Below are 27475 nucleotides of genomic sequence, written 5' to 3'. Positions count from 1 at the left end.
AACGAAGTGATTCCAATATCAGTGGAACTTTTTTTTTTAAGTACCCCCAATCACCTTCCAAGCATTGTAAACGATCCTTAAAAACACCAAAGTCACATGATTATGTTAAGGAAGATGATGATTATTATGATGAACGCATTGGTGGAGTGAAGAAAGGGGAAGAAAATTGGAGGGTCCCGAGAAAACTCAGGCATACTGTGTTTGTCTACCACAAAGCCCATTTGGTGCGAGGGGGATCACCCGAGTTCCATTCCCGGTGGGAGACCACTGAACAAATTATGGTAGTTTGGATTCCACCTACCTGTAGGTTTACGTATCATCCCGCTGGTCTAGTGGCTAGCGTGTGAATTTTTGATGAAGGTAGTCTCGGGTTCGATTCCATAGAAACATCTTTAACTTTGAACGCATTACGGTTTTTGACTTACATGTTAGTGCTGTTAAAATTATTCAAATATTCGTTATGCCAATATTTTTTTTCTTTTGCTATTCAAATATCCAAATATATGTTTCCAATATTAACAATTATTCGTTATCCTAAAATTATTCGAATAACGAATTTTGTTCGAATGTTCGAAGAATCCATTATTCAAACAATGAGTTATTCTAATTTTAACATCACTTGTTTGAATTCTATCTTAAAGTGTAGATCCACTACACATATAGCCTCAGCGCTGAGAAGGGACATTAAACATCAAGAAACAATCAAAAGAACCAATTGATAGAGTGCAGTTTTCAATGTTTCCCGATATATATCTTTCGAAAACTTTTTTTTTCAATTGTTTCTATCAATATTACATAGCTGAATAAGGTCTTCGCAAGAAGTGGTACACTACTTCCAGCTTAGGAAAGCACGAATTCTTCATCAGTATTTTAAGAAGTTTAATTATGATATATTGTTACTCGAATAGTTTTCTAAGAGTTTGTTTTTGACTCAAAATCCTCCAATTTGTCCTACTTATCAACGAACTTTCAAAGTTCGTTACTGAATTCTCTGTATCTGTCTGTCTGCTTGTTTGTCTGTTATTTGCGATTTGTTTTCAATTTTGAAACCTGTATTTGATAGAGCATAAAAACTTTCAGAGAAAGTGATTAAATTTTTCGCGTCACTCTTACCGTTCCTGGGATAATGGCCAAAAAATGGCCGACTTCCAGAGATTTAAGGAACCATATCTCGGAAACCGAAAATCATAGAGAGATCATATTGATGTCATCAATATCTAAAATTATGGTAAATATTCTGGTACCAAATAGTAACATTGGCCACTGTCCAACAGGCCACTGGTTTGGCCAATGGACAGTTGTACAGTGGCCATCAATTAATATCGGTAGGAAAATATTTATCATTCTATTTGGGATTGATTAACGTCAATATCATCTCTCTATGACTTACCGTTTCCGTGATATTAGCCAAAAGATAGTTCTGATTTTGGGATATTTAAGGAGCCAAATCCCGAGAACCATAAGTCACACAGAGATCATATTGGTGTTGATCAATACCTAAGTGGAATGTGAACATTTTGATACAAAATAGTAACCGGTGACCACTGATTAAGTGTCTACTGGCCAATTGGCCACTCTTTGCAGATATTGACCAAAAAGTTCGAATTTCTAGATATTTAAGCAGCCATATCTCGTAAACCGTAAGTCATAGAGAGATTTTTTTTTTTTTTTTTTTGCGAGAAAGTAAAGAAGGTGCGGATAAGAAGATTTACTTTTACATCTACGAACAATGACAGTTATCCTTCCCGCTCCATCTCTCCATTCTTTTTAAGTTCGTTCTGGGAATGGTCTTGCATCATTTTCAACTGGTTCTATTATTGTGATCATCTATATGGAGATTTTAAGCAAATTTCAATTCTATATGTATGCTATTATGTCAAATTAAAGGGGTAAGAAATGCTGATTAGATTAATTAGTCTAAGATAGCAGGCTAGCTAACTGCTTTATGGAACTTGAGCACACTTACCTCTTGATGGTGTTCAGTCGATCTTCAGCGTGTCTGACATATTCTTCTAAAAAGTCCACCAATTGACTTTCATAGGAGACTAAATTTTCTAGTTTAGCAGTTGCTGAAAACAAGTCATCTCTCGGCAGAGAACTTCGCATCCATTGGGACGAAGAGAAACTTACTAGTAGTGCCAAGCAGACTACAAAGGCCCACATGGTCGAACCCCTGAAATGAAGAGAGTTTTAATTCTACAACTTCGTTTTCAGACACGCAATCCGTATAAAATGTCTATGAACGACAGTTTGGAAAATATAGGAAGGAAAATGTAAGCAAGTAAAATATGTTAAAACTAAATGGGCATAAAGAAGCTAATACGTGATACTAAGCGAATTTAAAGAGAAGCATTTACCTTGAGGACAGTAAGACTTTTTTTTCTTGTTCATTATTTTTAGCAAAATGCTTGTTTAAACTTTTTGATGTTGCAGTAACGGAAATCCATGTATAAACTTCACGTAAGAATGAGAGACAGTTGGTGTAACAACAGGCAATATATTAACAAACTCATCCATAATAAATAAGGAAATAAAGAAAACATTTAGAGATGGAGTTATATAATTAACTGCACGTATGTAACAATAAAAGTTATATGTCCACAATATGCTTTACGACGGAGTAATGGTCGTAAGAAACACTCTTCTATTATGCATTTCAGTTATGTAATACCTCGTCAATCATATGGCTTTACAGATATGGTGATTACTTACGAAATTAAAATATACTGCAATTCAGATAACTAAAAGAAAAAAACGCCCGTTTATTCTTTTCAGTGTTCCAAATATATTTTATTGATTGGTAGGTGCGTTGGTTTGCAGTTTGTCCCTTTTAGAAACAAGGCTGTATGAGACGTAAATGGGCTTAAAGTTTAATGTAGTAGCAGAACCACATATGTTCCCGCAAAGAACCGAACTCGGGTCTTCCTCACCGACGATTCACATACTAACCTTATAGATATGAGCGAGAGTGCATGTCACAAAAACTAACTCAACCCACACTACTTGAATCCCTTCTTGGCTATATGGCCAGCATACTTGCCTTCATCGTGGGAGACCTGGGTTCGATTTCCGATAGATCTTGTGATACGAAATCCGCAGGCCCACGTCTCATATAGTCTCGCTGCTGAAAGGTATGTTAAGCTCTAAACTAGTGCTGTTGAATTTTTGTGACATTTGCGGTTTTCGGCTTTTGAGAAAACCGATTTTCTGAAAACCGAAAACCGCAAATGCGGTTTTCAAAACCGAAACCGCAAATGCGGTTTTCAAAACCGAAACCGCAAAAGCGGTTTTCAAAACCGAAACCGCAAATGCGGTTTTCCAAACTGAAACCGAAAAAGCTCTTTTCGAAAGCGAAAGCCGCCCGAAACCGTGTTTGCGGTTTTATAAGGGATTGTCCTTTTCAAAGTAGAAACAATGCTGTTTTTAATTACACCTTTTAACAATTGTGAAAGCATCTATCGATCGAGACAAATGTATTGATTTATATGTGTGTTTTAACTTTTTTTATTTGCTCCAAGACTATTATGGTAATATGTGCAGCACAGTGCGAAAGGGATAATTCGATGGTTGTACAAGGCACAGCTAAATTAGGGTGACAAATACTGACGTTCGATCCTTAGCTTTTTTTTTTTTAGTTATTTCTTTGACGACTATTCAATGTACTTTTCGGCTGCAGGGAAGCAAACTGGACCCCACCTGATTTTCATATATGTTGTAAATTAGACTACCAGGAACACGAATCTGAAGGAATTTTGACATTTCGAATGTCGGAACTCGAGATATTCGAACATAAATTGACCATGGAAGCAAACTGGACCCCACCTGATTTTTATATATTTTGTAAAGTAGACCACAAGGAACACGTATCTGAAGGAATTTTGACATTCCGAATTTCGGAACTCGAGATATTCGAACATCAAGTGAAAACGGAAGCAAACTAGACCCCAACTGATTTTTATATATTTTGTAAACTAAACCACGAGAAACACGAATCTGAAGGAATTTTGACATTCCGAATTTCGGAACTCAAGATATTCGAACATAAAGTAACCAGGAAGCAAAAAGGACACTATTTGATTTTTATATATTTTGTAAACTGGACCAAAATTAGCAATTATCTGAACGAATTTTGACATTCCGATTTCCCGATCTCGAGATACTAGAACTTATACAGTAGTTTTATGTAATATGTATAAAAGTAACGAAGAAAGTTCTGTCGCTTTTTGACCTATCACTTAGAGCATAGATATGTCACCAAAGACGTACCTGGAAGATCAAAAATAGTACCCATCAGTATCAATGACTTTCTGCCAACGTTCGGGATGGGCATGGATTCCTTCGCGGTAGAACTTGGTTTGCCGTGAAGCGAAGAAGGTATCAAGTGCATTTAGCACCTCTACTACGGAGTTGAACTGGAGTCCTCTAAAGTGAGTGTCCAAGGAAAGGAACAGGTGATAACCGGACGGTATAATGTCCGGACAGTATGGCGGATGCAATAGTGTTTTCCATTCAAGGTGTAGGATGGTGTACCGGCTCATTCTAGCTATGTGGGGCATAGCGTTGTCCCGTAATGGGGGAACCCCTTAGCGATTGAGAAGTGTTGGCTCCAGGGTATTGAGTTTTTCTTGAACACGGCTCAACTGCTGACAGTAGACAGTTGCATTGATGTTCTTATCTGACCGCCCGGTAGCAGTTCCCGATGCACGATGTCGTGAGCAGTCCACCAAACACACAGGAGGACTTTCTGGCCCGGAAACAAATCATCTGGGACACATAGACCCAACTTGTAGTGCTTCCCAAATTGATGGAGGTGCTGGCGAATGGTTTCTCGACTAACATTGAATGTTAGCACCAGTTCCTCACATGTCTGTTCGGCTCAATTGCTACCTGAAGATCCTCATTTTGTACATGTGTTGGTCTTCCGGCACGTGTGGTGCGTCTTTCGTGAGTGTTTCGTCACCGTTCTTAAACTTGCTAAACCACCCTTGCACTGTCTGCGTAATCACGACACCCTCACCAAAGGCCTGAGGTATCTTCCGCCTCGCTACAGTGGCGTTTGATCCAAGTTGGAACTCGTACAGCATACACGCGCCTATGACGCTCTGTGAAGGTTCCATATTCACTCCGTCCTTACATACGTTTACGTTGTAACTGAACTTCCACAACCAGGTAGAATGTCGGATTTACCCACACCAACAACTGACCTTCGCCTTATCTCCATTCGCATTAAACTCACGGTATGAGGGTGAATTTTACACAGAATTCCACAAAAAGCGACAGAACTTTCTTCGTTACCTTTATATATCTCTCCGGACATAATATGTTTCGTATAGAGAATATTGTGTTTTTTTCATATACCGTCTATATTAAACTTTAAGTTTTAATATCTCGAGTTCCGGAGGTCGGAATGTCAAAACGCCTTCAGATTCGTGTTCCTCGTGATCTAGTTTACAAAATATATAAAAATCAGGGGAGGTCCAATTTGCTTCCCTGCATCCTACTTTTCAAACGAAACAGTTTTCCAGATTGTACATTTTGCTTCAAACTGAGTTCTGCCCTGGCTAAGAAACGTAAATTCGCTTCTATAAGAGTCTTTAAAGTTACACTTGAAATTGTCGTTCGGCATTCTTGTAGCTTGTGAAGGTATGAATAATTCAAGTATGTTTGTTACAACATCTACAAACGAATATTCATTCGTATAGAACCTCCAATACATTACATAGAAAACACATGAACTATACAAAGAAAACCATTGTGCATTAGAGCAGATCTCTTATTAGCAAATGATTCTGCACACGCGAACTGCTCAGATAGCCCAGAGCTTGAGCCTGAGCGCGAGTCCAAATTTAACTCAATCGCGATTGAGATTGTCAAAGGTGTAGCGGTTTACGGGGAATATATCATACCAACACTTTATCAACTAAGTTTTCTTAGATTTTTTTCCAATCCCAAAAAGCGGGTGTTTTTTCGTGATTAAGATATGTTTAAGCGGGGGACGAATATATAACCTGAAAATCGGGTGGTACCCGCTAAAATAGGGTAATAAGCCAACACTCAATAGAAATAAGGTATATCCCTATTTAAGATCACTACACATGCAACTCATGAAATTCAATTTGAAATATCATCCACTTAGACTGACATCTTTTATATTATTATTACTCTCTCCCCATATTTTTAAAAATAGTACTGCCACTCTTTCTTTTGTTAACAAAAAGGCACCACCTCCCTTTCTTAATATAAAGAAAGAGAAAAGAAAGAAAGAAAATCTCTATAGCAATACACAATTTTATTGTTGATTTGTTGCCACTCCGATAAATGTGAATGTTGTGGTTTTGCATGTGTCGACTGGCTTCTTATCGCAAGTCCCAGACACCTGCAATAGTTTATATTAGACGGAAACACCGATCATATTTTATTCTGTATCTTTTACTTCCCAATAACGATAGCCGTGCCTCTTTGAGAAATTGCAGCTTATTTTTTTTATTCTGCCAATTGTAAAAGTATAGAATTTCCCTACACTTTAGGACATTTTAAGAAAAAATACCTTCTTTTCCTTCTGCAAATTTTGATCATTTTTCCCTAAGCCGCCGAGGGAAATTTCCCTCCATCTGGCAACTGAGAGCCGGTGTGGGGAAAGATTCTTTGCTGTTTTCTCGTCGTTACTTTATATTAGTGCTGTAGATTTTTTGTGACATTTTCGGTTTTTCGGAAAACCGATTTTCTGAAAACCGAAAACCGGAAATGCGGTTTTCAAAACCGAAACCGCAAATGCGGTTTTCAAGACCGAAACCGCAAATGCGGTTTTCAAAACCGAAACCGCAAAAGCGGTTTTCAAAACCGACATTTCGGTTTTATGAAATTTCACTTTTTTCAAAAACCGGTTTTCGTTTTTTTCAAAAACCGATTTCGACAGCACTACTCTAAACCAACTAACCAATAGTCAAAATTTGTCTTTGAAATATAGTTAGTCCATAGTAATTGTGTGTATTGAATTGCTAATTAGCGTTTATTGCATTCTTGTGTTAAGTAATGAGCCCCTTGGGCACCGTTCCAACTGGAAAATTATTCATCAATTGAAATTAACACTGGAATTTCAACTTAGCAGACTTCGAGACCCAAGATGTTTGTCATTTACACCTTCCAGGCGAGTAAACCGAGAGTTACCAAATTTTGGGAACGGGTACCTTGTTCCAGGCCCCAGACCTAGACGAAACGTATTTTTAATTCGAACCAGGGGGTCTCAAGGGAGAGAGTCGTTTACCGGGACATGTAGAAGTAGTAGAAAATGACCTATATATTTTTCCTTTCGTTGTTCAATTTGTTTACGTAGATATTTTATCTGATCCAAGCGAAGAATGGGTATTTCAGCTAGTATATATATATATATATATATATATATACATACCGGGTGTTCTAAAAATGGCGCCCACAGGGTGGCCCATTTTAATCTTTCCATGGAAATATCTGAAAAGCGGTTAAGCATAATTGAATCAAACAAAAACTCAAATAGGAAATACTATGGGGCACATCAAATGGTGTTATCGCGATGTCCCCTAGGGCCGCCTTTCATGGGCCCCAGAGCCCAATTTTAAAATTTTAAATCGAAATGTAGGACGAGTGATACCTCGTTCGATAGATCTCTAAACTCTAAACAGCGATGTGGGAAAAGATTTTTCATATGTGTCACCTTTTCAAAATGGCAGCCAAGACATGGTGCCTGTATCCGATAAAACGTCCACTACCAATAATATGAAAACGGTTGAAGATAATGAACAGAACAAAAAGTGAAACATGAAAATAGCATAGGGAACGTCCAATGATGCCGCGGTGCCCCCAGGCCATCCTTCATGGGGGCCTAGGGCCCAACTTTAAAATTTGAAGTTTAAATATGGAGCGAGTGATACCTCATTGGATAGATCTTTAAAAACTAAAAAGCGTTGTGATGAAAGATTCTTCGTACGATTCATTGTTTCCAAAATGGCCGCCATGACATGGTACCTGTATCAGATAAAACTTCCAGTGCCACTAATATGAAAACGGCTGAACATAAATGAACCGAACAAAAACACAAATAGGAAATGCCTTGAGGCACTTCAAATGGTATTGTCACGGTGACCCAAGGCCCGCCCTTCATGGGGAGCCAACTTCAAAAATTTAAATAGAAACATTGAGTGAGTGATACCTCGTTCAATAGCTCTAGAGAAACTAAAGAGCACTGTGAAGGAAGATTGTTCACATGGTCCACCGTTTGCAAAATAACCACTAAGACATGGCACCTGCATCAGATAACAGTCCTTTCGACGAGAGTTTCTGACTGACGTTTTTGTGTACAAAGTGGTAGTACGTCGTTATTTAATAATTCAAACAACACCGCTTTAATTATTTTCATTCTTTAACAGTGAATATTTCAGGTGGATAAACGTTTGAGGGCTTCGCTTGGAGCTTTAGTTTTCGTGCACAATGTTCAGGAACGTCAATTGACGTGACATAACTTTATTTTATGACGTGCAGTTGTCTAATGCACAGATCACAGATTAGTGAGCAAAAATTTGAAAAGATGACAAACGTAGCAGTATAGAAGGTACCATCCCGATATTCATTTAGTGAACAGAAACACGAGGACAAGTTCAGTTATAACGGGCAGAAAAGTATGCATGTCCATTTTCAATCTACCCAACACCACCTGCGAAGGAAATTTAAGAGATAGAATATGAGGTTACACTGAGATGTCGCCCACAGTTACATATTCGATTAACTTTCAGCGGTAATTTCAGTTGTGATCTTCAGTAACGAAGTGGTACATACCGATACAGATGCCTCTGAAACATCTTGAACGCATTAGGTTTTATTCTCAGGGGCAGCAAAATATTTGCAAGTTTCAAAAATGTATTATTACAGCCTTTGCTTCGCATTTCAGTTACTTCCGTTTTGCCATCAAATCACACTTTGTAATAAAATGAGTGTTACCCTTCAAACCGAATTTCAACTTATTTATTCATTAAATACCAGTTAATTGCACACAAATGTTTCAGACAAGCCATAGCTATCGCAAGCAAAAGTGGGGTTCTCATTTGAGATTGTTCCATTCACACCCACTTCAACCACTTACGCAGGGAGGTCGGAAAGATGATTTTCTAAGAATTAGATTTTCCCCTTTGCATTATGTTACTTTTACTTTAACCATTTTTTTTCTCTCTATAGCATCATTCTCGAACTGTGGAATGATAAGTACCCTCTGTGGTTTCCTATACAAGTTTCATTCTGTTCATTTATGTCCAACCGTTTTCATATTAGTGGTACAGGATTTCATCTGATACAGGTACTATGTCTTGGAGGCCATTTTGAAAACACTGACCATATGAAAAATATCTTGCCACAATGCTGTTTAATATTTGAAGATCTATTGAACGAGGTATCACTCGGCCAATGTTTCCATTTAAAATTTCGAAGTTGTACCCTAAGCCCCCAAGAAAGGCGACCCTGAAGGTCACTGCCACAACAACATTCGCCGTGCCCCATGCAATTTTCCTGTTTCACTTTTTATTCTGTTCATTTATCTCCAAACATTTTCATATTAGTGGTAGTAGACGTTTTATCCGACACAGGCACCATGTCTTGGCGGCTATTTTGAAAATGGTGACGCATATGGAAAATCTTTTGCCACAACGGTATTTAGTGTTTGGAGTTCTATCGAACGTGGTAACATGCGCCCCATGTTTCTATTTAAAATATTAAAATTGGGCTCTGGGTCCCCATGAAGGGCGGCTCTGGAGGGCACCGCGATAATACCATTCGATGTGCCCCATGGTATTTACTATTTGAGTTTTTTTTTGTTTATTTATGTTCAACCGTTTTTGAGATATTTCCTGAAAATATTAAAATGGGCCACCCTGTATATATACGAGCGAAATACAACTGACTAGTTGACTGCTCATTAATTACTATCTTGAGAATCCCTTAATATTTTAATAAGATGAAATTAAACTCTAAGATTTTTTTTTTTTGTTGTTGTTCTTGTTTCAACCACTAAGATGTTGGACAGTAGTTTTGACATTCCATATACAGGTATATATATATATATTTGGAAAGGAGAACAGTACGATACTCTTTTAGTATCAAAATACGAATTTCCCATCCACCTCCAAATACAGTGAAGAGCAACCATGATGTACGAACTTGTTTCTCCGATCAAAACAGAACATAGAGAACAGCTTGAGCGAAGGAAGGGGAACGAGGTATGGGCATGGAATTAAACAAAGTTGACAGCGTAGGATTAGCCATGAATCCACGAGTAGCGTGTCCACAAAACCATTGACTTAATCTTGTTTGCCTGCTACCCTTGTCTTTTATCAATGCTAAAATTCATGTTTAATTCATATGCTTTCTGTGTGATTTTCTGAAAACAGAAACCGAAAACTGTAACGTCACAGAGCAACCAGATGAAGATCACTGCTGTAAAGTGTGGGACACAGAGCTCTTCTCTCGACCAGCTGGAGTAGACTGCAGGTTTTCTATCAGGCAACTTAAAGCTGTCACTCGTTCGTATGAATTTAACATGAATGACCCTGGAGTCGAAAGTGATAGTGCTTTTTTCTTACCATCAAGCTGTCACGTACCTGTACCTGCACGATTTCAATATAAATGACGAACCAGGCGGGAGTAGATGTGAATTTGCTTCTTTTGACCAATCAAACATAAATATTAAACCGTCGGATGCCATGTTTTATTTTATTTTATTTTATTTATTTATTTTATTTATTTATTTATTTTTTTTTTTTTTTTGTACAAGGGAATGGTCCCAACCTGAAGAGTGCGGGTTAGACGAAATTTCGTACAGAAATAGTCATTCGATTTGCTTTTGCGTACAATACGAGATATGCAGGGTGATGCAAAAGTAAGATAGCAGAAACATTCCATAATACACCGATATAGAACAATGAAAGCCCAAAAGTGGATACCGAAATGAATATGCGGAATTTCATGGCGATAATAAGGAACGCAGTGGCGTCGCAGGAAAATCTCCCTTCGATGAAGGGGGATTCCACATGAAAATGAAAGGGAAAACAGTGGTCGATGTAGAGATCCTGGAAAGAAGCACAAGTCTTTTTAGGACCCATGTCCGTGAAATCGCACCGTTTATCAGGTGCAGCAGCACAATACAATAAAAGGTCAACATTAGAACGGAGACCGGGTTTCAGAGACTGTAAAAGAAACAGCAATGCACAAAGTTTGGAAAAACAAACAGCCCAACTCACATGTTCCCGTGCGGCAGACCTTGCCCTGCTTGTCAATGTTGCTTGCTTTGCATATCAGACTGTAATTCGGCATACACGATTCAAATGTAGCAAGTCCCTCTCTTACTCACGAACACCAGATGACAACGACAGCCTAATCTAAGTACAATCGAAATCGTTGGAGATCCGCACGCCAATCACGTGATGCATAAATAAAACCTTAACAGCCGTTGACAGTCATAAGTCATAACGTATGATATACGCAGAATCAACAACCCGGCTTACAATTTCTTGCTAGAGCAGCAAGAATCCAGCATAAATATCCAGCAACACAGACTGGATGGTGGAAACTGTTCCCAATACACGCTTTGCTGCACGGAGTGTGCTGGTGCAAATATTTCTTTGCCTGAAATTATGCGTGACCAACAACAGAGTCTAGTAATTCCTTCAATATATGCAATGTGTTCCTAGAAATACATTCACGATTTGTGGTGGTTCAGTAAAATGTTCTGCAAGATTTTGTAACGTTGGATGCCATGCGACATCATAATTTGCGCAACGTGTAATAGACGTATCTCTGTTAGAACAAACGGAATAATGAGCCCTGTGAAGCTTTAGGATGGGGTTGATTGTTATGGATAGAACGTTTAGTTTTTGTGCGCCATACAACAAACTTCAGCTGTAAACGTTGGACAACACAAGTAGTGACGTATATAGGTACAGAAACCAATAACGCAGCTACTGACCCAACAAGAGTTGCACGACAGCTGTGTTCATATAAAGACGATATCTACCACCTGCAGTGCGTTTGTGCTACGTTCGTACGTTTCTTTGAGAAAGTGGGATCAGTGTTTTCTTTACGTTGTACGGAAGCTTGCAAGATGATATGCATGAATCCTATTAATGTTGTGAATATTTTAAAAGTGGAAGTTGAAAAAACTGTGTGACAACATAGTTGACAAGGGGTACAAGATAAGTCATTTGCGTGTGAACTATTAGATCTAATACAGGACAAATATAAAATTAGGACATTTGCTGTAAAGTGCGACTCGTTAGACATAGAGTGTGATGTAGATAATGAGGGAAAGGCACAAGAGGACAATGAAGTTTTAGAATGTGAACCTGGACCTCCCGCAAGTGAATATGAACCATCAGGTCCGGAAAACCATGTAGTAAGTACACCAATAAATGAAACTGTATAATAAGATTAAGGAACATTATAATACCTTAAAGGCTGGAGGGAACAAGACTCTGTGATTATCTACAGCAAAAGAAATGTAAGTGCACATTAAATTATGTACATAAGGCTCTGAAATACAATAAAACACGTCTAAAGCCACATATATATTGAAGGCTATTAGAAACGAATTGTTACAAGCATTCAGGGTTTCCAGCCAACAGGGCTTAACCACTCATGATGTTGATTTTAGAAACTGGGCTATATTATCAGCAAGAAAACACAATTATCGGCTACATACATCAGCAAAGTCTCTCCACTGCTTCAAAAAGCAAAACAGGATCAGCTCCAGAAAATCGTAAAATTTGTTTCTAGAAAAGATATACAGGAAAAGTCAGAATTAATTGACATAGGAAAAGCTCTTGTGACAGATATGAACACAATCATATCAAAAACTCCATACAATGCTGATTGTGTATTCAATACTGATCAGACGGGATTTGGATACGAACTGATATCGGGAAGAACTTTAGCACAGACAGGTGAGAGACATACGCATGCAATCAGTCGCATCTCTACCACGCATTTCTACACTCTTCAGGTTCATATTTTATCTGCTAGCACATTAGGGACACGATTTTGCTTATGTTTCCAAGACCCAAAAAGACAGTTCGGATCTAAAATTAAACAAACTCTAGACAGATACCTTCCATTTAACCTTGTCGTTGATGTTAGCAGGTCGGGAAAACTCACCAAACTATATGTCAAAAGATGGCTGATGAGCGTGTTCATTCCTGATGTGTTACAGATGACACGTTACTGCTATTAGATTCCTGGAGTGGCATGTTATGTTTAACGAACTCCACATACAACAGATGTTACACAAGAACACGCTTCGAACACAAATAATTCCGTCCAAGACTACGAGATTTGTGCAGCCACTTGACGTCTTGTCATTCGGAGAATTGGAGAATACTTTCGACACAAAATTGTACTTGAAAGTAGTACAGAAAAGTTGCATGGTAGAGTCTGTATAATGAAATTGCATTCCGTGGTCTATCATCAATTCTGTTCCCCTGCATTGCAAGACATGCTAGTGTATGCGTGGCGCAATGCTGGATATGTAACTAAAGAACTGAACAGTGGTTTCCGAAATATTCTTCAAACTCTATTTCAAGTTGACGATGACATATGTGCAACAGCAGATTGAGAGGCAGCAGCATTTCTTACCTGCACTTACTGTTCCATGGCTCTTTGACCAACTCACTTTGTTTGCAATTCACACTACCATGGAAATGGTATGTCTCGTTTCGACTTCCAATCAATATATTTCAACTGCAGTTTATTTCATTTGTGTGCTATTATGTCAGTCATTAGGGTAAAGTGTATATCTTTAGCACTTGCTTCTTACATAGTTGTATTATGTTGCATTCTGTTTTTCATCACCCTGTATATCTCCTAAAGCACATAAAAGTGAATCGAATGATTATTCCCATGTCATTCAACGACCCTAAATTAGCATCCATGCGAAATTTCGTCCAACTCCGACTCGGATTACCTAGTTACAGGGCGATGCAAACAGAATCCAACGTACGGATTCTGTTTTGCATCACCCTGTGAATCTCGTAAAGCACGCAAAAGCGAATCGAATGACTATTCCCGTGGTATTCACCGATCTCAAATTAGTATATATACAAAATTTCGTACAAAAAATCGTTCGCTTGCGCCAGGTTCCTTTCTGAATACATAGGGTGTAGATATATGGTTTAAAATGGGATCCAAACCACATGACCACCTACTGTCAATCGAACCCATGTCTGCCACAACAAAGACAGGAACGCCAAACATTTAGACGCCTGAGATCTTCTTCGTGTCATGAAGTATATTATATTATTCTTATGAAAAGTAAAACTATTGTTACTGATTAAACAATTCCCAAAAATTATACCAACAGTTCAAACTTCATCTTAAGTCTGCGGCTCTAGTTTCTCAGATATAAGCATTAATATGATAATTCTTGTTGGGTTGGTTTCGTAAAATATTTATAGAGAAAACTTCTCACTACTCCCGTAGGAACAGTAGAAACTATGTTATATAATTTCCTTTTACTAAGAAAAAATAATAGAAGTAATATTACATCAGTTGCACTGGCAATTAAAACGCATACAAATTTTGAAAATTGTCAGATCGTTCAAAATCTTTTACTTCTTTAGTAGCCTTTCCTCAATATTTCGTGAAATTAAGCATCGCGTCGGGCTGTCAATCATTTCCTTCTTTAAATGCATGAGAGAGCATTCTTACTAAATGTTAATATTCAGTTGACTATAGAGGTCCATCATGGTTAAGCAGTTAGCGTACTCGCCTTTGGCATGGGAAACCCTGGTTCGATTCCCAGAGAGAGTTCATGTGGTTCGAATCCCACGTTAAGCTGTAGGTCTACGTCTCGTATATCCGTGCTGCTGAAGGGGATGCTAAACTGAAAATCAATCCAATCAATTGACTATGACACTAAATGAACAATTTATATCCCTAACAGTCATTAAAGCTGCACACCCAAAAGAAGCATACTAAACATGTTTGGCAATATTGATGTTTAAAAAAGGATAGTTTTAATTAGAACTTTTCCTATTGTTTGATGTTTCTAACCCATTTCTACACACAGCATGCGCATTAATATGGTAAAAGTTTTATGATCACACTGTGTCTTGTAGTTTCAAAATATTACGTTCCGTATTCCCTTTAATCTTTCTCTGTCCACGAGAGCTCTAAATGTAATCATATAGCGCTGTTTCCTCTTTCTTTTGTGACTCCCACTCGATTATTCTTCTGCTGTTCTTCTCTGGGCTTGACATTAATTGACTCCTCGCTTACGGCATTCTTCAAACACGCTAACAACTTTCTTTTCTGCCCAGTCGGAAAGAGAATAAGCTTAGCCCGTACCCTGCCGAAATTTCTCTTCCATATCTACCTATTACATTATCTTGATGCTCAATCCCAAACTTGAAATGTGATTTTATTAACCTTTTAGGTCCATTGGTGTAATTCTTATTCTTCTCAGATATCAAAAGTTGTTTGTTGTGGATAGACTGCAGATAATTATTTTTTTTTTCTTTTTAATATTCTAATCCCGTAACAACTTTGATGACAGTATATTCAGCGTAACTGATTTCCAGTAAGATAACTCTTGAGTTAATTTGTCCTTTCAAATTATATGATACAAAACATGTTATACTTACCTTAATGAATGAACAATCTGATATATATTGGTTCTATTAAATAGTTAGCGTGCTTAGTAGTCACGCCTGTCAAAAATGATAAATCCTGACAAATACTTCACCTTTTCTTCTTATGTGTTTCTTAGCTAAAAATACATTTACGTTAACAAATGCTGTCATAGAAAATGATGATCTCCACATAAATGACCTTAGAATCGTTTTGTAATTAAGAATCATTTCGTTGCGTTGAAATTCACAAGTAGCAATTTTTGATAAGTGTGTGATATTCTTTAGACAACATGATATTACTGTGTAATCAATGACAAAGATTACCTGTTTTACAAAAACTTTAAAAAAAATAGAAAATTTCAATACAAAAGAAGACTATATTTACATAGCTGTTAGGAAACAAACTTTTGTAGTGAAGAGTCAAGAAATCGCAAAAAATAATTTGAACTGTTTCGCTAAAAAAAAATCTAAAAAATGAAATATTTTATTTTTACGTTTTACTCTGTTGGCTAAAGAAGATGGATAATTAATGAAAATGATTGGTGGAATGTGAATGTGGGAGTAAATAGAAGAATCTCCAGAAAGTCCACGAATACGATGTGGTCCACCACAAGCTTACGGGACCTAGAATTGAATCAGGGACTCCTTGCACTTGAGTGATCTACCACTGTGTCACTGTGCTCCCATGAGATCTAACAGTAAGAATAGAAGCAATGGCCTTTATATGGTATCAAACTCTGGACTACAATTGCCTGTATCATGACCACTAGCTTCGATATTTCTATACATTGCGGCATGAATATTAAACTTCAGACTCACGGTTGACAATTCTAATCATTATTCCGTCTTGACTTCGTTTGGAAGAAGGACAGGCGCACAGTTATTCAGGCTACAGACCAGGTGCCCTCTCAAAATACGTGTTTGCACGACGGATAGACAGGAAGCAAATCCGTTGTCACTGGTAGTAAAAAGAATTAGACCCTCAGCCATGACTTTCAATTTACAAATCAATGGGTCACGTTCTATTGTGACTAAGGCTGAAGTGTGGAGCTTTTTAGCTTTTTATCAGTTGTTTCCTTCAATATAATGTACGTTGAACAAATATACACGTTGTTCAAGTAAGAAACTTTCCAAAAACAGGAATGTTTTTCAGCTGACATATGCCAGTCTGAAATACAAGAATCACTGACCATGAAAAAATATTATCAATATTACTATTATGGAATCAGTGGTCAAGCTTAGGACTGAACCCCATTAGTTATTGCTGTCGCATCCTGAACAACCAATTTTGCTTACTTATTACTTCGATACTAATTTATCTTCTATTGTCAACTTTATTTACACTATAGATCTTAAAATATTATTTATTTAAGAAAAATACATTTCTATTAAAAGTCGTGCGCGTATTTTCTTAAGAAAAAATAACGATTTGTGAGTTCTCATTGTCTAAGTCTAAATTTTCTTTAATTTTTACCAAGAACTTTGAAATATCGTAAACGAAGCACAGCGTTGAAGTTTATTTTACATAAAATGCTATTGCTTTCAATGGGTTGTCTCCGTTATACCAAGATTCTTTGAAATGCCGAAAAATTTGATTCGATTATATGTTCGTGTCTATAAACCAAAAAGGGAAGAAAAATAATTCAAGAACAGGTAGTAAATAACGTTCCTGTATTTCGAATACAACTATGCTTGAGACATACAACCTGCGACTACCACATCATTTTAATATCCATTTTGAAACTTGACTACATGACACTTAGAAAATAATTGTTAGATCCTAATTGAAACGCAATGGGGGATATGACGACTACTTGGTGGTTAATTATATATTGTACTCACAATTAGCCAATTAAATTAAACTTCACAGAATTCTGGTTTTAGCAGATTTGATAAAGAACTTCTGTGATCTTCTGTGTGATATAACCTCATGGCAAATAAGCACCTAACATGTTACCAAAAGCATATTATTATTCTCCGGGAGTGTTAAAGGGCTTTACTGCTTCACGTTCATTTTCTCTTGCTGCAACTGTGCTATTGGTTTCTGATAAGTAGGATAAAAACAGTGCTCAAATTGTTTCCTGATTAGATCTACCGAAAACCCCAATGGCTAATGGTTAAATTATTCGATGCTGTAGGGAAAGTTTGCGTGTTCCAACCGTAGTTGCTTCATACGAACTCTTCTGGGAGAAACATTGCGCGCAAATGATCTCACCAAATTCAATTACATTTCGCTTCATTATTTCATCAACTATATTAAAATAATGTATTTGTCTTTAATATCGTCTCTAGCTAAAATATGGTTTGGGGATCAAAATCTTCAAGAATATATCATTTTAGTATCCATCACGCATACCGACGAGTATCATGTAATATCAATTCATATTCTAGTAATCCATGCCTTAATTCATATTCTAGTAATCCATGCCTTACTATTACTTCCTAGAGCCGGAACAATTTTCCGAAATTTTATGTTTAACGTTATTGGTACTTTTCTAGGCTTGAAGAACAACAAATTTCGATTTTTCAGCAATAGCAACATGTAGTTTAAACAAAACGATAAATAGAGGAGTAGAACGTGAAAATATTAAGGTAAGGAAGCACCCTGGAACAGCGGCATTTATTTCCCTCATTCTCTCTTTGGCTCATGACATATCCTTCTAAATTTATTTGGAATGTTCCTCCAAAGAGCAAGTTTTTAACTTGTTGAACGCTTGTCAACTCAAACTTCTTGCGACAGTACGTATTTCTTGAGGGAAAAAGTTGATTTTACATAAATTACTCATTTTTGTAGGTTATCATAGTTTCTCGCTAGTTTTATATAACTTTCCCCCTAAAATTTTAACGACGCACTTTGTGTCAAGACAGCACCCTTGTGGATACTACAAGGTGTCCAATATACGATGAAACCCGGAGTTTGAGATAGTAGACCTTTTGAACCTGAAGCGATACACAAATAATGGTTATACCAAAATGAAGCTTTGTTCATGCATATATCTTTAAACCAGGGAGCAACGATTGAAGAGCACTAGGAACTACACAATGTTGCCAGATGTAACCAAAGACGTGTATATATATATATATATATATATATATATATATATATATATATATATATATATATATATATATATATATATATATATATATATATATATATATATATATATATATATATATATATATATATATATATATATATATACATTGCGGGGGGCGCGGTGGCTCAGTGGTAGAGCGTTCACCTCTGGTGCTTGGGGTCTCGGGTTCGATCCCAGTCCCCGCCAAGTGAACTTTGTGGTGGACAAACACCGTGCTCGTGGGTTTTCTCGGGGTTCTCCCGTTTCCTCCCACTTTCTTCATTCCACCATTTCACTCATCTCTCATCATCACCGTCTCCTTTAGCCTAACCGGCATAACCGTGGGACGTAAAATTTAAAGATTTCATTTTTTATATACATTGCAAAACATGAAAATTGACTCATAACTCATACGTATGGATGTTCTGTCATTAATTTTCAGTTTGTTTAGTTGGAGTAGCTTGGAAACTATGGAGCAGAAGAATTTTTTTTTTTCATTTCTACCGATAACTAATCGAATGAGGCCTCTGTAAGGGGAGAACTAGGAAAATCGTAGTTTCCATGAATTAACACTCTGAATTGGCAACTGTGCTGATGTTTCAGTGTATCAAAAGATGTGTTAAGGATCTGTCTACATTATGCAATTCCTGAAAACAATGAAAAAGAAACTTTGAAATTACCATGAAAAAACTTTTGCTTACATGCACCCGACAACACTGCTATACATTTCTATGGGGCTACTTAAAGCAACAGGTATACAAGAACAGTCCTCAAACTATACAAGATCTGGAAACGAGCATTCGCAATACCATTGAGAACATTAACACTTTTACTCTTCGTAAAGTTCCCAACATGGTGAAACGTGTGAACCTGTGTTTGAATCAAAACAGGGAATACTTTCAGCATCTGTTGCAGAGCTGATAACTCATTGCGTGATAATAGCAGTGTTGTCGGGTGCGTGTAAATAACAGTTTTATCATGATAATTTCAAAGTTTCTTTTTCGTTGTTTTCAGGAATTGCATAATGTAGACAGACCCCTAATGCACCTTTTGATGCACTCAAATATCAGCAAAGTTGCCAATTCAGAGTGCTAATTCCTGAAAACTAAGGTTTTTCTAGTTCCCCCTTACAGAGGCATCATCCGATTAGTTATCAGTGGAAATCAAAAATTCTTTTCTCTGCTCCATAGTTTCGAAGCTACTCCAACTAAGCAAACTGAAAATTAATGACAGAACATCCATACGTATGAGTTATTAGTCAATTCACATGTTTTGAAAAAAAAAATACACCTTTGGTTACATCTGGCAACACTGTGTGGTTTCTAATGTAGTGTGATCGATGCTTCCAAGTTTAAAAACATATGCATGAACAAGGCTTCATTTTTGGCATAACCATTATTTGTGTATCGCTTCAGGTTCAAAAGTTCTAGTATCCCAAGCTCCGGGTTGGATTGTATATTAGGGTGGAGCGAATTTTTTTTTTTAATTCGAATTTGGATAGGGGGCAAAAGTTGCATCATATCGTAGTACTTTACCATAGAAAATTTCAATTCTCTAAAATAAGTTTTAGCCGGGGCGCAAGTGGCTTCAAATTTGAAATTTTGCAAATCAATTTCCGTTTACTATGTAACCATTTAGCAAATGTTCGCTGAAAGTAGACTTTAATTTATATTGTGGATAGAGGGCAAAAGATGTGTCCTTTTTTCAATAGATAACAACATGAATCTTTAATTCTCTAAATTTATTTTTAGCCGGGGCACAATGGTCCTGAAATTTGGGAATAATAAGACGAAAAGTGATCCACTATAAGCATTTTGCGAGTCTGTCATAAAGAAGCTTTTTGCTATTTAATAAGACTTCTGATATCCTACAATGAACTTTTGACAGTATTGTTAATAGTACAATAGTTTGGTTGGTGGTGACAGTGACGTAACTAGGGGGAACGGGGCTTGTGCCCCGGGCGTCAAATTGGGGCCGCAAAACTGGGCATATAATTATTTTCACTATAAAGCAAGGAAAGGAGTTTTAGCAAACTAGATATCATAAAAAAATACCTATGAAACTTAACAGGGTAACAACGACTCACCAACCTTAGGATCATATCCATAGAGCTTATGTTAGCTTCAAAGCTATCTTTTGAGGACATTGTAAAACCTTTGCATCCAAAAGAGGCCGTAAGTTAAATTTTAGTTCCAGCTTTTTGTGTTTTCATTTAACTTATATCAATTTAAGAGAGTTGTAAAATGTCCGAGTATAATACTCGAGACAACAGCTTCATTGTTTTTCATAATTAAATATTCTATTCAAAAGCAAAAGATGTTGATTCATTCTACACATATCCACATCCCAATATAATTCCAAAAACATTGCGATTTGCAGTTATTTCGTTAAGACTATAAGAATGTGTCAAGCATGCTACTCTCAGATTATTTGTCAATCAGTTACAAAGTAGTTTAGTGTTTTATCTTGTACTAAAAATTAAAATATGTACTACAATTTTGAAATCAAGCTTTATCACTTGAAGAAAGAATGGAATAGGAGAACTACTGTCTGATGCCAATATCAGATATAGTTGCGGAGCCTTTTGGTTCGGTTGGTCGGGGGGGGGGGCTAAGGCGAGTTCTTGCCCCGGACGATAACTAGCCTAGTTGTGTCACTGGGTGGTGAGTAAAAAATGATATTCGGTATTATTTATATTACTTGGACAAAGAAATTCAAGAAAAGAGAAGGAAGGAAAGCCAAAAAGCGACCTTACGGTGAAGCCTTCAGCCAAAGAGTATTATACTCTACTAGTTATATTATCGAATCTTCAGATTACTTGTCATCTTCGGAAACAAGATAGGAAGGCAATAAAGAACACACTGAAGCTGGAGGAGATCATATTTTAGTTGGAAATATCCTTTGAAGAAGACAAGAGAGCAAGCACAGATTGGATGCACGAAAATGAGAAAATTCGTCCCAACATTAGCAAAAGTGAAAGCGAAAACCGGCGTTACTAGAAGAAAAATTGCAGCAATTGCTACTGCGGTTTTGTGAAGATTTTAAATATATGAGTCTAGAACAGTCGCAAAACATAATTGACAGAAGTAAAATTCAAAGAGAGGTTGTCAAAAATGGTATAATGGAAAGTGTAAGAACTAAGAGACTGTTAATAAAGTGAAACCTCGTGCCATTTATTTTGATTGGAAGAAAGACCAAACGCTCACGATGTCCGGAAGATGAAGATGGAAGAACATTATTCTATCCGTGTAGAAACGGGTAACAAATTTCTCGGCTATACCGGAAATGCTTTGACCGGATCAACATCAGCAAAGAATATTGCTAGTTTCATCTGCTGCGAATTACAATAAAATAATGTGGACCTATCAGATGTGGTAGCTATTTCGATGGCACTAATATTAATGTTAGGTCAAAAGGAGGAGTGATTAAAGTGCTCGAAAACCATTTAGGGAGGCTCTTGCAGTGGTGCATATGCTTATTACATTTCACTGAACTACCACTTCGTCATTTACTAAAAGAAATCGACAGTATAAGTACTGGCCCTTACACTTTCTTTGGCCCTATTGGTAGATCATTAGTGAATTGTGAAACAAATTCAGTGTACGGCTTCGAAAAGATTTCTTCAGAACCCCCTACACTCCTAAATGTGCGTGATCTCAGTTATGGTCAGAGGTACTTGTGTGAAATACTCCAATCTGTCATTAGATTAGACTGATAAAAGCCTAGCAGATTAAGAAACTGGGAAACTTGGGCATGTTCGCTGGTTAACAGTGGCTTACAGACTTTTGCGTCTATAGGTGTATATATCAATGCCAAATCCTTCATAGGAGCTCAAAACTCTATCAAAGTTCGTGGTAAAAGTGTGGTTCATTGTCAAATACGGAGCTAAACATTTGTTCCTGATCATAAAACTTTCGCGATGTTTGCAAGAACCATACAAGACTCCAGTCAATAAAGTAATTTCCAGAAATGCATTCTATGCGAATCCTTAAAACATTCTCATTGCCATGATTGGTGTCGACAGATCAACTACACGAATCCTTGCTGCTGATAAAATATTCCAATCCAGAAAGCAGTGTAAACATTCTGAAATTCGTTCCTTCGAAGTGCCAGTATTAAACTTCGAGACTAATAATTACACAGAAATTATAAACTGGAATGAGTGTAATATAACAGAACGCTAACACTGACTCATGAGACACACGAAAAATTGTAAGAAATTCGCACTTCAGAAAATACATGTGTTGATATCCCTGAGTTCAAATGTCATACGCAAATAGTGGAAAGATTAGTGAAATTAATTAGTGAAACTTCTTTCAGTATCTGGGGCACGAGAGAGCGATTTCTTCATTCGTTCCAAAATTGTCTTGAGAAAATACATGCCTACTTTTCAGACAGTCGCAGTATTTTGCAGGAAGACGTGAACGCAACTTATGAAAAATTCAATCTAATGTTGGCGGGTGGGTGGGATTGAACTCGACGGCAGCCACCTCTTAGTGGTGAATTTTGGGTTAATGTAGTCTGTAACATAGAATATGAACTTCGGTGGCTTTAGAAATTCATCCCGTCGCGACAACGAATCTTAACACTCTCAAATTACAGTCTACTTCAAGCGAAGAGCTGTCTAATAATTACACAAATACACAACACACGTGTATTTGTTTACAAAATCTATGAAACTTAAGGCCATGGAGCCCCGGCTAAAAATATTTTAGAGAATTGAAATTTTCCATGGTAAAGTACTACGATATGATGCATCTTTTGTAACATATCCAACTTTGAATTTATTTTTTTTTAATTGGCCTCTTTTCACTTATTTCCATAATCTTTCAAATTTAAGGCCCATTGCGCCCCGGCTAAAAATTATTTTAGCGAATTGAAATTTTCCATGGTAAAGTACTATAATATGATGCAACTTTTGCCCCCTATCCAAAATCGAATTTCGAAAAAAAATTTTTTGGCCTCTTTTCACTCCACCCTATTGTATATTGAACACCCGTAGGTCTAAGCGAATTTTATGACCGACATCAACATTGTCGTGACGCGCGGTTCGTATATATAATTGCAAGGGTTCAGTATAACCATTAAAAACTATTATTTGGGAGTTTCTTATAACGATAAGAATATATTTATCTGATTATCGTTTATAATTTTCTTGTGCCAACTACAATAGCATTTATATTTTTTTAACTCATCGATATCTAGAGAGAAAAGTAATTGAAAACGCCATATTTTCGGACCATGTTCCTTAAAGGAAAAATAAACCTACGAATACTGGTAACGAAGAGAAAATCCTCTTCGTGGGGAGTGGGAATTTAAGTCCTCTCCCTGCAAACAATACTAGCAACTTCATGAAAACCCATAGACTCTTCAAAATTTGCAACATGTTTCAACAGATGTCAAACATGTCTTTAAACCCAAGGTAAAGAAAATTACTGATGTCAGTACAAATTGTTTTCTTGAAATCTCTGCTGCAAGTATACATCTATACTTAATACGACAAGAGTCGTACTTAGCAGTTTTTCGATTTGTTGTAAATACTTATTATGTTTTAAAATTCTCAAAATAAATTAGTTAAGACTTTAATACATGCAAGGACACTGACACCTATGATTTATTTTATGCTTAAATTAAAACAGTGAACTCTTTTTATTTGTTTGAAGGTGTAGAAGTACAGATACACAATTCAAATACTTGTTGTCATTAAAATTCTTTGAACCTCCAAAATAATTTATTGTTGCTATGTCAATGTAGAATCTTTTGCAGAACAAATAATGTTACATAGAGAGAGGAAATATTGCAGTGATATAAGTTCGCACATGTTTGTGAATATTGTAGAGCTAATTTTGTAATTATATCAGTATATAAAAATATACCATATTTATGTCCATTATGTATCTGAAACGTTGTCTCTTTGCATGGGATTTTCCCTATTAACTGACAGCATCACTTTCTTTTGTATCAAGTGAAAAAGAACTTTTTTAAAAAATATATCTCTACTCACTTTTACATTATAAAATTATTTCCTTAAATGACTCCAGGGAAATAAATCATGCCAATTCGTAAAACTATTAATGAAATATTTATTTGTGAAATATGATGTAAAATACTAGTGCCTTTTTGAGAAATTTGCCCGTGGTCCACCACTAAATTACCTTCCAAAAATTCTGTGAGAAAACTAATTACTCACGAACGTAATGAGTCTTTATGAGTTATAATAATGTCGATACTGCCATTTTAAAAAAAATATATGGGCAGATATTATCTAGTAATGATAATATCTTAATTGTTCTCAAAATTTATATGTGTCATATTGCAAAATTGTTAATGAAACACTTATTTTTAAAATAACAACAAAATCTTGCGAGTTGATTTAGAGAAAATCACCCAAAAAGAATCACACCTAAAATAAGCTAATAATTGTGAGTTTTGCAAAGCAAAATTACAGGATCGTTCAGGAAGTATTTATTTTTATATTACGAAGAAAATTGTCCGAGTCATTTTTGAGAAAACCGATCGAAAAAAGATTATTCCTAGTTGTAACCCACGTCTTCTGAATTTAACTGTAATGAACCAACAGTGCCATATTCCAGTGATGTTAACGAAACATTTCTTTGTAGAATACGAAAAGAAAATGTTAGACTTTTCGAAAAACTCTCAATTTTCATCTCTCAGTACCATACCATTATTATTTGGAGAAAGAAAAACTCGAAACTTCTTCTACGGAATACAATAAATTCGTCAAGATGTGATGTTGTTACGTAAAATAGTAACGATGGACATACGTATGGACGAAGAAATAGATGAACAGATGGACCGGCATACAAAACCTGCTTTCTTCGTGATGTAGGGTCATGAAATATGTAATTGCTATTAAAATCGTTTTTTTTTTCACGATTACAATACATTTTTGCTTCTATCGTCCTTCCAAAATATATATATATATATATATATATATATATATATATATATATATATATATATATATATATATATATATATATATATATATATATATATATATATATATATATATATATATATATATATATATACAGGGTGGGCCATTTTAATTAATCTACGGAAATATCTGTAAAATGATAAAACATAGAAGAAATGTTTGAAATACACGTTATATATTGCTAAGGGGGAAAACCATTTCCGCCAAAAGTACCCCTCCCCACCCCCCGGAAATGGGGGAAACGGGGGTAACTTTGAAATGTCAAATGGGAACATGGGTCGAGTAATACCTCGTTCGAAAGGTCTTGGAAAACTAAGTAACGCTGTACCAAAATTTGTTTCATATGGAGCACCAGTTTCAAAATGGCCGCCATGATATAGTTCGGAAACTCCAATAGCCGTAGTATGAAAACCATGGGAGGTAAATGAACGGAACAAAATTGAAATACGTAAATATCATAGGGCATATCGAATGGTGTGGTCCTTGTGATCCCAGTGGCCTCCCTGAAGGGGTCTTGGGGGCTAATTTCTAGATTTCAAATAGTAACATAAGTCGAGTGGTACCTCGTTCGATAAATCTTGCAAAATCAAACATCTTGCAGGAAAAAAACAATTGAGGTGAAATGGCAGTGTTCTCAAAAGGCCGCCGAAACATAGTATCAGTGTCAGAGAAAAGGTTTTGTGTCCGTAGTATGAAAGCGATTGGAGATAAATCAACAGAAGAAAAACTGGAGTAGGTAACTGACGTCCTGCAAAATAATCTTTTCCTTTGCTCTGTATGTGAGTGGGGTGAAAAGTAACAGTGAAAGTTCAAATGAGAACTACTTTAATTCGCAAATTAAGGCAACCTTACAAATAGGTATGGTATGGTTGAAACATTTGTTTGTAAGGATGACGCTGTAGTGACTAAAAAAAGGTGAAATTTTATTTGAATGGTAACGCATATCTGTATGGCTAAGTATGATTTGATGCGAAAACAGAAGGAACGTTATACGAAAGAAGTTGTCGAATAATGCAGTTGCTGGAACTTACAAACGTGTGAATTTGCTAATCTCCGTCGCCACAGAAACTTTTATGCAATGCGTGCTGGTTATTCAGAAAGCATTTCGGGGATATACGTACACACTGTTTCGTCCCTCAAGCTCACAATATGACATGAGTGCTAATAGTTAATCAAAATGTAACTGTGGCCAAGGGCGCCCATGTTGTGGTTTCCAAGGGAGGCAAGAAAAAGCGACATTTCAAATATAGTTTCAAATTTTGCTGTAGCTATTCTAAAAATTCTATTGAGTTTTCGATATTCCGAAGCACAATTTCCTCTAGGGGGGCGAGAGCCCCCTTGCCCCCCTTATGGGCGCCCTTGACTGTGGCCATCCGCATTAGCTGAGTGCACTAATTCTCTATCCCTGAAGTCTGCCTTCCAAACAGCATTGGGTATGTCAAGCGTAACGCTCGAACCGTTGTCCGGTCGGACATTGAAATTTTGAAGTTAGCTCACAAGATCCCTTCAGGGAAGCCGCTGGGATCGCAGGGGTCACATCATTCGACTATGCCCTATGATATTTACGTATTTCAATTTTGTTCCGTTCATTTACCTCCCATGGATTTCATACTACGGCTACTGGAGTTTCCGAACTATATCATGGCGGCCATTTTGAAAACTGGTGCTCCATATGAAACAAATTTTGGTACAGCGTTACTTAGTTTTCCAAGACCTTTCGAATGAGGTATTACTCGACCCATGTTCCCATTTGACATTTCAAAGTTACCCCCGTTTCCCCCATTTCCGGGGGGCGG

At 36.7% G+C, this 27475-nt stretch overlaps 1 protein-coding gene across 1 annotated transcript in view; it reads right to left on the bottom strand.

The window, feature by feature from the left end:
• Positions 1 to 27475, bottom strand: part of LOC145687806 (prolyl 4-hydroxylase subunit alpha-1-like) — a 566529-nt gene that overhangs the window by 505819 nt on the left and 33235 nt on the right. Inside the window, exon 2 of the mRNA XM_081761230.1 lies at positions 1967 to 2173. Coding sequence (XP_081617356.1) covers positions 1967 to 2163 — 197 coding nt within the window. The 5' untranslated portion in view covers positions 2164 to 2173. The remainder of the gene's footprint in view (positions 1 to 1966; positions 2174 to 27475) is intronic.

This window comes from Thermobia domestica, chromosome 6 (genome assembly GCF_964235325.1).
Source record: "Thermobia domestica chromosome 6, izTheDome1.hap1.1, whole genome shotgun sequence".
In the NCBI taxonomy this organism is placed as follows: Eukaryota; Metazoa; Arthropoda; class Insecta; order Zygentoma; family Lepismatidae; genus Thermobia; species Thermobia domestica.
The sequence above is the reverse complement of the archived record's forward strand: the minus strand, read 5'-3'. Positions and strand labels throughout refer to the sequence as shown.